Source organism: Lytechinus pictus, chromosome 10, assembly GCF_037042905.1.
Source record: "Lytechinus pictus isolate F3 Inbred chromosome 10, Lp3.0, whole genome shotgun sequence".
Lineage (NCBI taxonomy): Eukaryota > Metazoa > Echinodermata > Echinoidea > Temnopleuroida > Toxopneustidae > Lytechinus > Lytechinus pictus.
The window spans coordinates 5,295,326-5,312,792 of record NC_087254.1 but is presented as its reverse complement, the minus strand read 5'-3'; the positions used below and the strand labels follow the sequence as shown (position 1 = coordinate 5,312,792).

Sequence of the window (17,467 nt, the reverse complement as noted above, 5' to 3'; positions counted from 1 at the left end):
GCAAGGATGCATAGTGAACTTCAGTTCACTTTAAAATGAAATAATCTAAAGATAAATGCACATAAAACTAAGGGGTAATCCATTAAGAGGCCCTACACAACTCTATAATCTAAAATTACTTATTAACAAAAAAAAAAAAAAAAACTCCATCAACTTCTAAATTACAGTAATGCGGAAGGGGGGGGGTGGGAGGGGATCCCATACCACTGCCAACACAACTGCAGAGAATGTGAAATGCAACACCACAATTACACGTCTTCTTCTGATTGTAATATTTTAGGTTTCAAAATAAGACCGCATTTCCAAAATGAAGAATAACTCCGCAGGCAGTATGCTTGTTTGTTATGTTGTAACTGATTTGTGTGATCAAGGTTTCGCGTCGGAAGAGGACACTATTGGAAAGGGTCTTTTGTTTCCTTGGAGTGGAAGATAGTCCACCCTGGTCGAGTTTCCCTCTCGCAAGACTTCCTAATTCCTCGACTATCATTATATTCAGGGAATGCCGGGGAGGGTTTCATGAAATGACTTTTCGGACGTTTTATCCGGCAAAGACTGGTTTATCCGACAATTACCATAGTAACAGTCAGAAAACAGTGCTTCTCAGCCAATCAAAATCAAGGAAAGTTGTCAGATCTGATAACCGGTCAGACAAGAAATGTTGGTGAAACGCTTTACTGATGTAACAATCCTTAAGCCATCACACTATGCGATTCGTTGCGATTTGATTTTCAAAGAAATTATAACATTTGACATGAACATTCCAACCAATAAAATCTCAGTGATCCGAACTCAGAATAGTTGTAGGACTACTGAAATCACAATTCAATGTAGTTCGAGCCTCAATGTAGGAATAAAAGCAAATTCAATTCCAAATCGTAATGACGTCATCATCGACTGCGACTTGAAGCCGATTTGGACTTTACTCCGGCAACAGGGCTTGCCGCAAAGCAAAATTATGATTTCATTATTCCTAACATTATGCCGAACTCCAAATAAAGTAATTTTTCTTTCATATTTAATGCAAGATGAGATTTATTAAAAAATAATGTCGTATCGGATTGCATAGTGTGAGACGGGCTTTATTCATGTTAGTGGCGCCACACATAAGGAACACCGACCCTTTGATTATCTTTCTCTTCCTTTCTACCCCCCCCCCCCCTTCTCGTCGCTTTCTCTCTCACACTCTCTCTTCTTTCTTTTTTGTAACTCCCGTAGGAATTCGGCAGGACAGTATTTTGCTGGTATACGCCAGGTTGGTATATAATTACCTACGAAAAGTTTTACGTCTAGGTTAATCAGTCATAATGGCTGACCTTATAGACGACAGATATTACTCTTGGGCCTTTTTATCAAAGTGGAGACAATGGCAGAGTGGGGATTCGAACTCACAACCTTGCGATTATGAGTCCAATGCTCTAACCACTGGACCACATGACCCTTCCTCCTCCTCCACCCTGCAGCTCTCTCTATCTCTCCCTCTCTCTCTCTTGTTCTGAAATACGGAATACACGTCTTTTTGGCGACCATGCTTGTGATCATCACATTTCAGGAAATGATGGAGAAAAAACATCAAACTTCAGAACCAAGTCATATTTTCCAGAAAGTGTGCGGGGGAATAACTTCAAGTAAGTGATACAAAAATGGAGATATCCATTCAGAGCCAAGGGATGAAGAAAATGAGGTCAGATATAGTGGGCCTCAATTAAATTTGCGTAAAAACACAATCCACATGAAGCTAAATTAAGACAGCATTAATCCTTTTCATCTATTTCTTACTTACAAGAAAACACTCACTCCCTCAAAACGGGGGGAAAGGTGAAAGAGAATGGTCTTCACAATTCTTGATTTTCAAAATCTGAAGGATATTATTAACGAATTATAGGAAAGAAGATCAAACTGGAATATTCTGAAAGAAAAGATCTCCATGGGGCTCCTTCCCAGCAGCATAATGGACGAGATATAGAAGGGAGCACGCATTCTATTCAGTCTCTGTCATCATTTCCTGCCTCTGTCTCAGCGGGCTTGGGAAGAAGGAAAGCCAAAGATTATTATGTCATATGACCAGAGGTGATCTATTTTATCTGACCTGCTTTTTTTTTCCTTCTCCACCACTACCTTTTCATTCTCATCATTTGTGGCTCTTACAAAATGAGATCTTATCCTGGAAAATCTTATCTTCTCTTAACCGACGCCTAACCCACATCTTCCGTTGCTATTAGGGAGCGACCGCAACAAATGGTGAGGTCTTTCGTCATTGACAGCATTGTGGGATAGAAGATCCCAAAACAGAAAGAAGATTCGCATTGTGCAGTGACAATTCATTATGGTATGCAACAATATCATCAAATTGCACTAATTTCCCCCAACTCGCGCCATAACCATCAGTCGAGAGGGGGAAAAAATGAAGTTCGTCATTGCACAATCTTTCCAAGCATTTTCAGAGATAAAGCCAACATGTCAAATGCCTAATGGTATCCTTGATGATACATATTTCCTACGGGCGAACAAGAAATTTAGCATGTTCGACCTTGATGCGAAATATCTTGCCAATAAGTGAAAGCAGTAGCTGTTTTGACAAAGACGTATGGACGAATCGGGAAAATGACCTATTCTGTAGAGAATGCGTCGGCTGCACCGAACAGACCGAAGTTCACAATATGACGTGCTTGCCGTCTTCATTTAATAGGCCTATCCAGAGAGAGTGACAAGTACTATGCGAGAATTCTCTTTCTAATTAGTGTAGATTGATTAATCTGACGCATTCATGTCGACGGCAGAAGTGAGAGTGGAAAGTGCATATTTAATCGATGTCAGTGTTTGATAGATTACACGTGGGTAATGCTGATGTCAGGTGTCGTTGACTATTGTGAACACTGAACAGACCCTTTCAAATCAATGTGGAGCTTTCCATGGCCAGGTAGCATAAAGATTAGTGATTGATCACGGGGGTGACTTTACGATTAATCGCACACAACGATGTATGTAGTCATTTGTCTTTAGCATGACTCGGCCGGGGCTCGAACCCACGACCTCCCGTTCAGGATACGGGCACTCTACCAATGAGCCATAATGAATTATCAAGGGGATGATTTTGCGATTAATCATACACACCAATCTATCTAGTCATTCGTCTTTGGCATGACTCGGCCGGGGCTCGAACCCACGACCTCCCGTTAGTGCGACAGACACGCTACCAATAAGCCATCGTGCCCGGTAGAGCTATAAAAAATGCAATTTGTGAAATTGCCAATAATTTCAAAAACTTGTATTTATATACCAATCATTAATGTATTTCCGAACAAAAGCTGCCAACCTAACGCAACCTAAAATGGCAACAAAAAAAGAATTCCCAACGAAAAATGGGAATGGTCAATACGAACCTTTAAACCAGACTTACCAACTGTTTTTGGGATCCCCCAAATGAAAATAGTTTTGTGGATCACTAAATACTGACCCCAAATGATCATTGACCTTGATCAAGTTACCTGAAACTGTATTCATTCAGTTGCCTCGACCTGTGTATTCTTTAAATAGAAATATAAAGAGGTAATTAATCTAAATTAATGCAATCTTTTAATAGATTTCTTTTTAATATATTTTGAGAAAATCGTAAGTTATGAAGTAAAACCGTAGTGCCGAAATTAGGTTGCAACAACGTAATAATTACGCAAAGAAACATACTGGTTAGTAGCTCTCTTTATAATTATACAGTACGTTCGTAATTTGAAAATGAAAACAAAAATTAATTGATTTGAATTGAATTGAGAAAATAAGGGGACAAAGAACGGGAAACAGATAAAGAGAAAGAGAGAAAGAGAAAGAGAGAATATCCAACAGGGCATATATTGTACAAGTTAATGCCAGTCGTTCATCATGTTGATAATGGTAAAAATGCTTTGTTGACCTGGGGGCCCGTTTCATAAAGCCGTTCGCAAGTTAAGCGCGACTTTAGGAACGACTGGTGAACCTTTCTTACGCGCTGAACCATCGCCAATGAACATTTTGGTGCATACCATTTACCCCAAGAAAGGATCACCAGTCGTTCTTAACTTACGAACAGCTTTATGAAACACCCACCTAGTGGGTGTTTCATAAAGCTGTTCGTAAGATACGAATGACTTTATGCACGACTGGTGATCCTTTCTTATGCTATGTGATATTTCTATGTAATTGAGTTATGACCTAAGAACATGTTCCAGTCGTGCGTAAAGTCGTTCGTAACTTTACAAACAGCTGTATGAAACACCCACTTGGGCCCCGTCTTACAAAGAGTTACGATTGATCCAATCAGTGTCACATTTTCTTCTACAGGAAATTTGCAAAATGCCCTTTGTAAACAAAGGAAAACACACCAAATTGTCAAGAAATCAATGACTTTATGAATATACATTCATATCTAGATTTTTTTTGGAAGAAACATGCATTTCTCATGTTGACTTTGGTGGCTTTCCATAGTTGCGATTGATCGGATCAATCGCAACTCTATGTAAGACGGGCCCCTGGTATGACATTGGTAATGGAATATGTGATCAAATAATATAGCACTCGGAGGCGGCAAAATTGTTCCCACCCCCTAAAGAGCTTTTTACGCCATCCATAACGAAAAGGAACACACCATTAGCAAATACACCGAGCATGTAGCCAACTTAGCACTCGCAATACGGGATCAGCTAATAGATGGAATTATTTTCCACGAGGGCTGGGCTAATTGACAGAAGATTAAATACCAGTGGGCATAGTATAATACTTAACAGTCTCCTTCTCACTCTCTCTCTCTCTCACACACACACACGCACACTCCCCTCATTCACTCACTCACTCACACTCTCTATCTACCTTTCTCTCTCTCTTTCTCTTTCAACATTCGCCTCGTCCACCACTCGATGTCGGCCTAGTCTGTCAGGGAATATGTTAATTACGCGTTTATTGTGTAATTTTCCCCTTTTTTTAAATAAAGAGTTGCAAAACGAAAAGTTCTTCTATTTCCAAGGCTTAAGCCATTTGAGTATGAATCTAAAATGTTAACTACAGGTTCTTTACTGTAATGAAATGAAAGAAGAAAAAAATAAATGGACCCAAGACTCCAAAGTACAATTTGAAACCTGTTGATTTAAAACCCTGTGTGCATCTCAATTCATATTTTTAAATGACTTCTTTACACATAATTAAGGAGGAGGTAGCTCTTACATTCTTGAGGATATGTATTAAAACTTCATTATATTTTTCTTCAGAATTCATGTAAAGTCTTCCAACAAACTTCACACGTTTACACGTCATACACTTTTCTCTTGATCCCTGTAAGTTCACTGTATTTTGTGGGATTATTTTTATGCTATATACTTATTGGATTTCCTTAAAATGATGTTTATCATTATTACTGCAGTTCACCATATACATACGACGCATGTCATCGTTTGTAACAAAAGGAAAATCGTCTAATTTTCCATAAAAATAAAGCTGGCATTTCGTCTAATCACATGTGAACATTGAATCAGTTGAGACAAGACGAGGAAGTCTTGAAATTTACCGTCCAAAATATCCTGAATTTCACAACAATGCACAACATCGTCGTAGATGTCTATCAAACTTGAAGTTCCGAGATTTCTGAGAATCAATTTGGCGCTTGATGAGAAAGTTATGCTCCAGTTACATCAACGGTGACGACTCCAAACCGACCGATGGTATGTCATTGGAAAGAATGTAATAGCCTTGGCCGGCCATGTGTCGGTTTCATGGTGCGACTGAGCATAAGCACAACAAGAACGAAAATACACCACGAAACTCTTGTGCTACATGGCTGAGAATCTCGTCTTACATGGATTTTGGCGGGAACACAATATCACGATACACTAGCAAGTAATGCTATCGTCTGCCCGCCGGTGAGGCACTGCTCTGACCGCGCACGGGGCGCACTGACCTTGTCATTGTTTGGACTGCAGCAATAGTGTTTCTGACTTCATATTCTTTGTTCCAATTCAGTATACCTCGGGCAATGTATTTCATTTGTCTTCAAGATATGCTACATGCAGTCACACCAACGAAACCGACTCCGGACTGATCAAAGTTATATCGAATGTCATATTACCGGTCGGTTTGAGGTCCTTTTCTTTGATGTGCATGTAGCATTGATTTTAACCCCCCCCCCCCCACTCCCCGCTTCATCTTCGAATGTCAATTCTAGATAATTACCCTCGAGTCTCTCTCATTTTCACTTTTATTTTCCCCTTTTTTTCTTTGTTTTCTTCTGTCCCCCATTCTGGATAACCAAAGAGAATTTTTTTTTAATGTTATCTCCCTTTAAAAGAATACAAAAACACAGGAAAGTTAATACCCGTATTAAAGTGTCATTTGATCTTTTTCGTTTATTTTTATATTCCTCTACTTTATGTTTAGCATTTTAACAGCTTGTCATGTATCAGTTGTAATCTTAAAAAATAGCTTTACACAGTTGCATATCTTTATGCTATCATTCACATTTTTTTTCAACCGCAGGGGAAAAAACTTATTGATTGCTAGATAGATTAACCTCTTGTCCTATAGGGAATTATTTCTCTCAAAAGTGAATAAACAAACATGCAAATAATAAGGATTGATTTTTTAAAGGTTTATTTCCTGCTCACGTCATAATTCTAACACTTAAGTAGAAGAGTGAGACCAGCGGTGACCATGGAGATACTCCCGCAACAGCCAGAAAGGGCGATATTCTCAAGTTCTTAAATATTTGATTAAAAAAAGCTTAGGCCCCTTTTGACTCTCTAATTTACTCCATTGGCTCTCTTGTATTACATAAGCAGTTTTCAGCAGCTTCTTTCTGCCATTAAAAAAAGAAAACAATTCCAAAGACAAATCATTATAGGGCTTCTTACTGCACGACATGCTATCATTAACACAATTTCTATCCAATACAGAGCGGGTCGTTAATATTAGTTGGGTGTTTTCAGTGATCTTATCATAGTACAGTAGTCATGGTAGTAGTAGAAGTAGTAATGATACTAATTCTACCAATAGTAGTAGTATTAAGCATGTTAAGAGTAGTAGTAGTACACTGCAAAAACGCCGGTGTTAATTTAACACCAGCCTGGTATCTATATCTACACAGTAAAGAAAAGCACATTGTTTAAGCCTGTCACTCTAACAACAAGTTGTTTAATTTTTTTTGTAATTGTTTAAAAAGTTTAAACAATAGTTGTAAGAGTGACGGGCTTAAACAACGTGCTTAAAATTTCAAACAGTGTTTTTACAGTGTATATCGGTCCACACCAGAGAGGTGTTAAAACAACACCGGTTTGGCGTTAGGCTAACACCAATTAGTGTTAGACCAATATCGGTTTGATTCTTAACTGATGTTGTTTCAACGCTTCTCTGGTGTGGACCGATATAAATCATAGATATTTATGTTTTAAAGGACCCCATGGAAGAACAGTGGTATTTTATTAATACCGCTGAAATGGGCCATCCTCCATTATGATATGTATGTTATGTTGTATTGAGCATGTATATTTATATAATATTTTTTTTATATGGAAATAAATACAAACAAACAATACCAGGGTGGTGTTAAATTAACATCGGAATTTTTGCAGTGTAGTAGTAGTTGAAGTAGTAGAAAAAGAAGTAGCAGCAGTATTAGTTGTACACGAAGTCGTCGGAGTTTGAGTAGTATATTATGCGCATGAGCATCATCATCTGTATTTACTGTGAACTATTTGGCAACAATATCGTTATGCGCCTGCGCAGAACAGAACTCTTTGTTTAATTTTGTATAATGAAAATTATTTATATATGCATTACTAATACCCTCGTATGTGTGTTTGTATCGGGGGAGGGGGTGTGCATGGCCCTACGCAGATTTTTTGGGGGGCGGGGGGGGGGGGCAGGACGCGTAAACTAAAAAACCTCAAAAGCAACTTATTGATTTCGTGTATATTTTTGGTGAATTTCGTGAAAATTTTCAGTAAAAAAAATGTAGGTTTTCAAAATTTATGGGGGCAATTTACCCCTGCCAACCGATGCGTACAGCCATGGGCAACGTGTCAAAATGTAGCAGTAGGCATGGTAGGCCTACGGCATATTGTGCATCATATTCATAAATTACCTACAAATACTAAATAATCGAAATAATATAAAGTTCAAACAGGTTGGTAAAAATACAGGCAGATGTTCACATCTACTCTAGATCATGCTCTTTAAAATGACAGATTAGTCAAAGTGACTAGATTATGTAGTCAGGTAGGTGCAACTGATATTTCTAGTCATATTTCTTAATTTATTCTAGTCAGAAACGATTTTTTTTTGTCCAATTTGACCAGAAAATAATTAAATGTGACTGAAATAAGTGTTGTATCCAGCGGAGCCTGTCATTTTAAACTAGCTTGTTTAGAGAGTACATTAAAAAACTTACTTTACAAATCTAATTGTTCTCTTCATCTTCTTTTTACACTAGATTATGGGCGTCGTCATTTTTTTTTCTTCCTCAGAAACAGTGAAAATATATCCTTCCTTGGTAAAGCTGCTGTATTACCCCCAGTTTGGAATCCGTTCATAATTGATAATAGTACTTCCTCGACTGCAGTGTCGCAAAACAAGGCGTTTGTGATATCACCATAGCAACGCGGAAGCAGTGAAATGGCGCGAACTGATGAAACGAACTTGGTATGAATGAAACGGTTGATATCACGTAATTACAATACAGGGAATAAAATAAGCCATGGATTAAGTACCTTTAAGAGGTAAGGCCAATAGGAATCGGATTACACAATAATGTATAATCGCAATCAGTAAGAAATATGACAAAAATGACTGACAATAAAATATAACAAATGAACTACAACAAACATATAGACAATGATAAAAGAAAGAAGATCAAGTATGACATACAAATCAAGACATTTTGTAGAGATAGGTCACTATTAAATGACCATCCGGTATCCGAATAAATATCAAAATCGCAAGTTATGTTCCAGTATTCCCTTTAAGTATGTTATCATAAGTGCCCTCCCGACATTGACTGTTTGCAAAAATAACATGAAATAATCTGGAGTGCGACAAGCGGTTGCTGAATCACAATTTTTAATTCCATTAGTGCTAACCTCGTAATGTCATCTCTCTGTATTCCATTCCTCTCCCACGTCTCTCTGTCTCCACTCTATATACGTATATATTCGTGTGATTTCATGCTTTCTCTCTTTCTCTTAATTCATCTACCGGTATACACCGATTCTTAAGGGACAGGTCCACCCCAACAAAAACTTGATTAGAATAAAATAAGAACAATCCAACGAGCATAACACTGAAAATTTCATCCAAATCGGATGTAAAATAAGAAAGTTAAGATATTTAAAAATATCGCTTAATTTCACATAACAGGTATGGTCGGTATGCAAATGAGGATGCTGATGACGTCATGCACTCACTATTTTGTTATATTTTGTATTTTGTTATATGAACTATGAAATATTCTAATTTTCTCCTCATTTTAAAGTGAAACAGAGATAAATTCCTCCCTGAACATGTGGAATTAGCATTATTTCAATACTATATGGTTCAGTCAAGTTGGTCCTTATTGTCAAATCTGTAAGAAATTAAATATTTCATAATTCTAACAATAAAAAAAAAAGAAATAGTGAGTGAGGGAAATCATCGACTGTCTCATTTGCATGTCACTGAGTTGTGCATATAATTGTTTTGTGAAAATAAACGAATCTTTAAAATGTCATGACTTTCTTATTTTACATCCGATTTTGATAAAATTGTCAGTATTATGTTGGATTTTTCTCTTTTTCCTCAAATCAAGTTTTGTTGGGGTGGACTTTAAGTTTAAACTCACGGTAACATCATGCCTCTGAGTCTCTCTTCGTATTCATTTATTTGTTCCTATTTTACACCCATCTATTATACACTCGGAAAAATAAAGTGCTATATTAACTTAAAACACTTTTCCAGTAGCCTATTTGCTGCTGGTACACAGCACCATTACGGATCACTGCGACACATCAGGTGTTGTTTTTAGCACAAGAAGTAAAATTAAGGATCCAGAGGTGTACTCTCAGAGCTTCTAAAGTGCTGAATTTAGCAAGTTACATTTTTAAAGTGCATTTATACATCTCTCACACCCCTACCTATCTATCTATTTAACTATTTATCTATCAACCTATTTAGTGACACGACACTTGTTCCTACCACACTTGCTACGGGCTTTATTTTGGCTTAGATGTAGGTTTTAAGGTGAGGGTTGCAATAGGGTTTCAGGTTTAGGGTTGGTTTTGGGGTAGGGTATAGTTTTAAATTCAGGACGGAAGTTATTCTTTGAATTCAATTAGTGTGTGGATTTCAAAGCACAGCAATTGCCGGCAGACTAGAATAATGTCTTGGAACCATCTATCGATTTACCTACCTAAATCTGTATATATCTGTTAGGCCTATACCTGTTTTTCTAATCCACTTTCTTTTCACCCCCCCCCTCTCTCTCGGTGACGCACCATGCAGTCAATAATCAACTAACACCTTATTTTGATCTATCATCCATGATTTTACTTTTTGAATTGAATTGAATTTATTAGAACGTCACTAGTATTCGCCAATATTTTGTTCAAAACAAGAAGTACAAAATATTACAAAACAAATATACAATTCAAGGAATATAAGCAGATAAATAAAAACAAAATAGTATTTCGTCAAAAAGAGAAACAACTTATGTCTACTTTGTAAACTTCTCGTCAAAATACTCTGCATTATTTCCATGGACGTGCATAGGTCCGGTCTTGCCCCAATACACTGTGAAAACTGTGGTGTTAAAACTGACACCAGTTGGGGTTAATAGAGGACCACACCATGAGGTGTTAACATTACACTCTAGAGATTGATTATAACACCAAAGAGTGTAAATGTAACAACCAAAGGTGTTGTAATAACACCTATAGAAGTTAAACTAACACGGTCAAATTAACACCAGAGTAAAATAACTGGTGTGGTCATCTATGTACACCGTATAACACCACAGTTTATGTTGTGTATATACTACCGCCGACTATGTCTCAAGGTGACCTAATCTACATGCAGACAAGCAGACAGGCATAACATAGTAAGAGTGATCGGTGACGTAATAGAATCACATATGACAGTGGGTAAGCTTTCTGCGCGTGGTCAAAAGCCTCCGTCTAGACTTTTAATCCGAGATAATCATAAAAAAGTGTGAATCTATCGAGCAAATGATTGATAGTTGTTTACATTTCAACACCTTGAACTTCAAAATCATATTCAATAAAAGTAAGAAAGAATGACGTACGCTTTTACATTTTCCGCGAAGATGGAGCGACCTAAACATAGTAATAGACATCGGTAAGATTTTGACAGAAGACTTTCATAACTGATGCATAATAGTGCTGAATCATGATGTATAGGGAGTCATGTAAAGGGCGTTGATACGGAGGAGTGAACAAAATTCTTGAAAAGATCGTCGAATAAATGAATGCGTATTAATCTTGCTCTAAAAGCATTCTGTTCAACTCAAAGAAGCATATTTATTTATTTTTATTAAAGAGAATGTCTCAGTAATTCTAAAAAATGATTAGATTCCTTTTTTCTAATGAAAAGCTTTTTTTTTTCGTTTTAACAAGAAACTATCCATTATCCATGTATTTTTATAAAGTACCTGGTAAGGCAGGTCTGTTGCTTATACAAGTGTATAGAACCTGATCTAAATGTTGCATTACCACTTAATGGTTCAACCTAACTCTTAAATTGTTGGATTCGGCTTTATGCAAGGTTAGACATAGCATTTGGAAAGGTTGTCACTCACCCAGCAACCTTTCAATTGTTGATTTAACATTCCAATTTTTTAGATTGCACAATAAATTACAGACTGATGAAGAAATACCTATCAAAAGAAAGAGGGAGGGGCTTTCGTGAAACAAAATAACAGTCAGCGATTTTCACTGACAAACTCAAATCCCTAAACCTGCGTAGCTCAGTGAGAGCAAAATTACCAGTGAAAAGTAAGTTTTGATATAGAATACTGTAATTACGTTTTCGTTCATGATCTTTACTGCTTTATTGTATTGTACTTCATGATTTTTTTTGTGTAAATTGATCCTTTCACAATGTACTGCTGGTATTTTTTTAAATCTAGATACCAATAAATAAATAAATAAAAAATAAATAAAAATCGCATGGATGATCGCCTCCCTGCAGTGTTACCAAACCATGCAAACCTCAGAGCTTAGGACTTGCCCAAGTTTGTTTTTGACAGCCTGAAACGCCTGCTATACCAACAAAACCACACATAAACAAACTAACAGCGATAATTGAATATGTAGCCCGCTTCCATTGATATACAATCTAGTAGTAGGCCGATTCTTTCATACAGAATGAATACAATTCAAATTCCATCTCACCCCAAAATGCAATATTCATAGCGATCTTTTCTCCTTCCGTATTGCATCGTGAAATGAATGTAAAATGCTATAATTATACATCTGATACATATCCCCCTGACAACCTGGTGGTGTTATATTATAAGCCGCCTGTCGGCTTGTCATTGTTCAAAACCCACCTACACCCGACAAAGGAAATCATAATTGGTATGGTGTCGAAAATCTGTCTATCTGACGGTCAATCGGATCGGGGTCGCCCTAGCCACTAACCCGTCTCTGTGGTCTAGTGGTTAAGGCACCGGCGTTCAAAGCTGGGGGCCCGGGTTAGATTCCCAGCAGAGACATTTTTCGGCATCACCTATTTTTCCAAAGGGCAGATAGCTCTGGGGAACATTGATTTAAGCTACGCTATACCATTGTTCTCTTCATCCATTTCTTTCACAAAATATTTAAATAAAAGAGTTGCCAAAGCTGTTGTACATATATGATTTCACATATATATATATATATATATATTATATATATAAACATGCATATATATATTTATTCGAAATTGGATATGATAACATTTTATACTTAACGGCCACACATACAGACACAAAGGCTCTTGCAATTTAAAGCCTTTCCGAAATGTAATCAATAATCATCATAAAAAGGGGAAAACCGATGCGATTGGATTAATTTTTTATCACACAAAGAAGAGAACGTGATTCTGGCGTTATTATGAGAACGAGAGTGAAAAAGGATATATGTTTTGCTCAGGTAAAAAAAAGATACTTTGGGAGAACAATCTTGGACCGAGTTCCGGCTATGCGCTTCATCAAGAATAAAAGTGATTGGATAACATTGGTTTCACTTTTAAAAAATCTGAGCTAGAAGGTCACACTTGTCACCTGTGTCTGTGATATGTTACAAAAATGAAGCCCAGAAAAAATTGCGTTCGAAAATAATTATTTAGTGCTTCAAAAATTGAAATATAAAGTGACCGGAAACACCATCTTAATTTCATCCCATACACTTATGTGTACTATTTAGGCGTCTATAAGACGCCTATTTACAAAATCGGGGTTTGCCTTGTAGGTTTAGCTTTTCATTCTCAATAGTGGTTGTTTTCAGGGTTTATTAGTTCTAATACATGCACTTGTACACATGTTTCATCTTGGTTTGAGAATTTTTTAAATCGGCTGCTCACAAAGTTAAGCAATACCTTTAAATGAATTATCACATAAACATTCATGCATCAACCTTTTCTCTTTGTCCATTTTATTAACATCACCAAAATCTATCATCTGTATGTCTATTTCCTCTTATTTTCTTTCTAAAAATAATACATTGTTTCATCTACCTACTCTCTCCCCTTCCCTCTCTCCTCTCAAGCTTTGGATTTCGTTTTATATTCAATTCCATGCCGTGTTTTTTTTTTAATTTCAAAATACAAGCCCCACCCCCGCCTCGCTCCCCCTCCCTCCCCCTCTTTCTCAATTTCCCTCTCCCCCCGTCTCTCTCTCTCTCTCTCTTTATTTCATCGTCGAAAATGATCATGACTTTATAATTGATACCTTTCCCCAACATTCCCACCGTTAAGTGGATTGCATGATTTAGTACTGAGTCCAGCATCACGAGTAAATTAAGAGATGATTACATTACAAAATTCTTGGTGGGGGACAGTCAGCCATATTAACGTGTATGGCATTGGAAATGATCATCCGAAGGCCATTATTACTGTATTCATTTTCCCCTGTCAATGGCGGAGTTGAAACGGAGCTGCGATAATGTGCGTGGATCAAGACATTATACTGAGCATAACTATCAACTCCGAATAAAAATATTGCGCAGATTATTGTGTAATATATAGAAAAAGTGGTTGAACAATGTATTTAAATGTAAGTTTCCTTAAATAACAGTGGAATTTACTTTAACAAATATTCACAAATATTTCAGGGCAGTATCACTCTTTCAACTTTTTTGAGTGGGTAGATTCACTCGTTCAACTTTTTAAGAATGGAAATCCATTCCCCAAAAAAGTTTCAACATAATTACATTATTTCATTCTTAATTTCAAGGATTTTAGAAAAATCATGGTCGGCTGTGAATAGTTACCAGCCGAACCTTAGATTTAAATTCAATCCCTGCAGATTTGAATTTAAAGCTAAAATGTTTTGAATTCAAATATATTTAGATTTAAAAGTTAATCCTTATACGATTAGAAATATGACAAAATGTTCAGCCGGTCACTATCCACAGCGGACCTGAATTTATTTCAAATCATTGAAATTAAGAATGTATAGGCCTACCCATTTAATCTTTTTCGAGTGATTTACATTTTTTAAGCATAATATTGATTGTTGTTTAAATTCAAAAGTGGTCGTTTGACCTCCTGAGAGAGCGTATTCTGCCCCCCCCCCTCCATTCCGGATCATTATACCCCATGCAAACACTTGAGAATGATTTCCACTACTCTAAGTATGTCAAGACTTAAACACTGTTACATTTCTTGACCATTGTGTAATCCATTGTGTAATCAATAATTCTTAGTCAATAGACCAGTTTACTAACATATTCAAATTTTGTGCATACCAGTTTAACAAAGGTTGCCCCTGACAACCGGAAAGCTTGCCCGAGGTTTGCCCGACATAGCAACAACTAATGTATGCAATGTGGATTCCAAGTATTGAAATACCATTGTGAGGTACAGGTTAATGGAATAACTTATTACTAGGCCCCGAGGGAAGAAACATCCATAAATTTGACTACATTAGTAAACCGGTCTATTTAGTATTTTTGAGGGCGCTGTCAAGCAGTGCCGAGGGGAGAAAAGTACTCCTAAAATTCTTCTATTTGAAGCAACGCTTTAGAATTTGAATGTAGTTTGCTTTACTGACCATATTGAGAATTTTGATAGTTATTGAATGGATGCTTCAGTTTTGATTATAACTTGCAGTATAGGATTATTATAATTTCATTTAAAGTTTATTTTAGGCCATTTTCGCGGTGCTTTTTGGATGAATATATCAAGGTTCAGGCCCCCCTCTTGGGTCCCTGGATACTCGAATGGCCTCCAAAGTGACCTTTTGCCTTAAAATGTTACCTGTATATTTAACAATATCTGATATGCTTACTTTTATTTGCAATTCATATTCAATTCAGTTTTGTACTGCAAGACGTGATGTTTTTTAATAAAATCCATTTATCTATCTATCTGGTTCACGAGCGGGCAATAGCTCAAGTACAGGAAGTCTCAGTAAAATAATATTCAGTTTTCTTTCAAGATTTCTTTTCTTTACAAGTGCATGTGGTTCCATCTCAAATTAAGAGTTCCCGGTATGCATGGTACATGTATAAATATATAGAGAGAGAGTCCTCCTTTATTACACGGATAATTGTATTGCAAGAAGGGAATACATCTGCAAATGGAAAGATAAAAACACGATTTGTGTACTTACTTATAACTCCTTCCTCGAACTTCTCAAAGCATAAGTTCCATATTCCCGTTGATATTCTTTCACCTCGGGTGATTGTACTGTTTCCTCCGCGAGTATCATTCACGTTTACATTAGGCACTTCATAGATGAGTTCAGCCTGTAGCCACTGGTCCGTTGCTATGGCAATTATACTGAGAATAAAAGAAATCGTTCCAAGGAGGACGCCGGCGCCGCACAAGAATTTGAAGTATCTAGCGGCGAAGAGTTTGATAGCGGTCGGGCACCTGTCTCGACCTCCGCCCCCGCTTCCGTTGCTGTTGTTGCCGCTGGTGCCTGGACCGGATCCATCCGCGGTACTTCCATTGATGCCGGTCCCACCACCACCTGTTCCGCCGCTGCTCTCCGGCATGTCTTGCGGCTCTAGGACGGGGTCTTCGCTGTCTCGTGTTCGGCCAAGACGACCGTTCATTTGTCGCCTTCCCGCCTCCTTTTCGTCTCGCCTGTAGCGTCTACTCCGGCGGAGCCTTCGCAGATAACCTACCACACTGCTGAGCGAGATGGTAATACCGTGGCGCTGATCGTGAGCTGACATCGAGGCGACCGTCACAATACACACAGCGTTCAGTCAGGCATGTATTCCAAATTGGAATTGTTTCTAAAAACGTTAGTGATCGACTAATCCCCTAATGGAACAATTGATTGGATCTCCTCTCTCATCCACTCTCTTCTTAGTCTCTGATTCCACGCACGAGCCTATTGATTCCGCGGTGAAGTTAATTACTCTCAATCGAGACGAAACAACGCCACAACAGTTGAACGGAATCCACTCACTGCTGTAACCCCGAAAAGAGATGCACGAAATTAGATGTCCATTATAAAAATTGGTGTAATTTATGACAGGCATCCACGCTCCACTGATCCGCCAAGGAAGGAAAATGAAATACAAATCTAATCAGACAAATTACCATTACGAAACTGCGTGCAGCTTATCATTTATCTGGCCGCGGTAAATACAAAAAAAAAGATGTTCAATGACAATACAATGTTTCTTCCAATTCCACTGTCACTTTCATTCCCTTTACTTTCAGATACGTCACCTTGTTCGTCGATTTCACAAGGCAACTTTTTCCCCGACTGCCTGCCAAGCTCTTTCTCGCTCTCCTCGACTTAATGTGATGATGGTTTGATCAATTACACACTGTTTGCTTGCTTGATGGACTCTCTAGCTTGTAACCTGGCTCGGTGAAACTTGTCCACGAGAATGATTTATGAAGTCGCCATGAAATCTACAAACACAGACGTTTGTACGCGATCACCTTGTGCGAAACAAACACCTGTTGCATCCAAATGCAAACTAACACTTTGCTAAACACAGGCCGACCACACGTCACTCGAGTAATAAAATTATTCATCCTATGGAAAGATAGTCAATAAAGAAGAAACGTGAACGCAACACAACATTAATCGATAGGATAATTCAAAGAAAAATCGGCATATATTTATTTCTTCAAATCTATCACGAAACCCTCATTTACTTTATCTCGAAAACCCACTAAGCTCATTCATGAGGTATAGATGTCTGGAGTGAACTCCAATCTTACGGCGCCGTCAGGTGAGTACTGCAGTAGACTGACACGGTGATTGTCCTGCCCACGCTGTTTATCAGAGATGACA

The 17,467-nt window shown here is 37.7% G+C and overlaps 1 protein-coding gene across 1 annotated transcript in view; it reads right to left on the bottom strand.

The window, feature by feature from the left end:
- Positions 1–17,467, bottom strand: part of LOC129269765 (transmembrane protein 114-like) — a 71,790-nt gene extending 54,323 nt beyond the window's left edge. Inside the window, exon 1 of the mRNA XM_054907262.2 lies at positions 15,815–17,467. Within this exon, the coding sequence (XP_054763237.2) occupies positions 15,815–16,385 (571 nt within the window). The 5' untranslated portion in view covers positions 16,386–17,467. The remainder of the gene's footprint in view (positions 1–15,814) is intronic.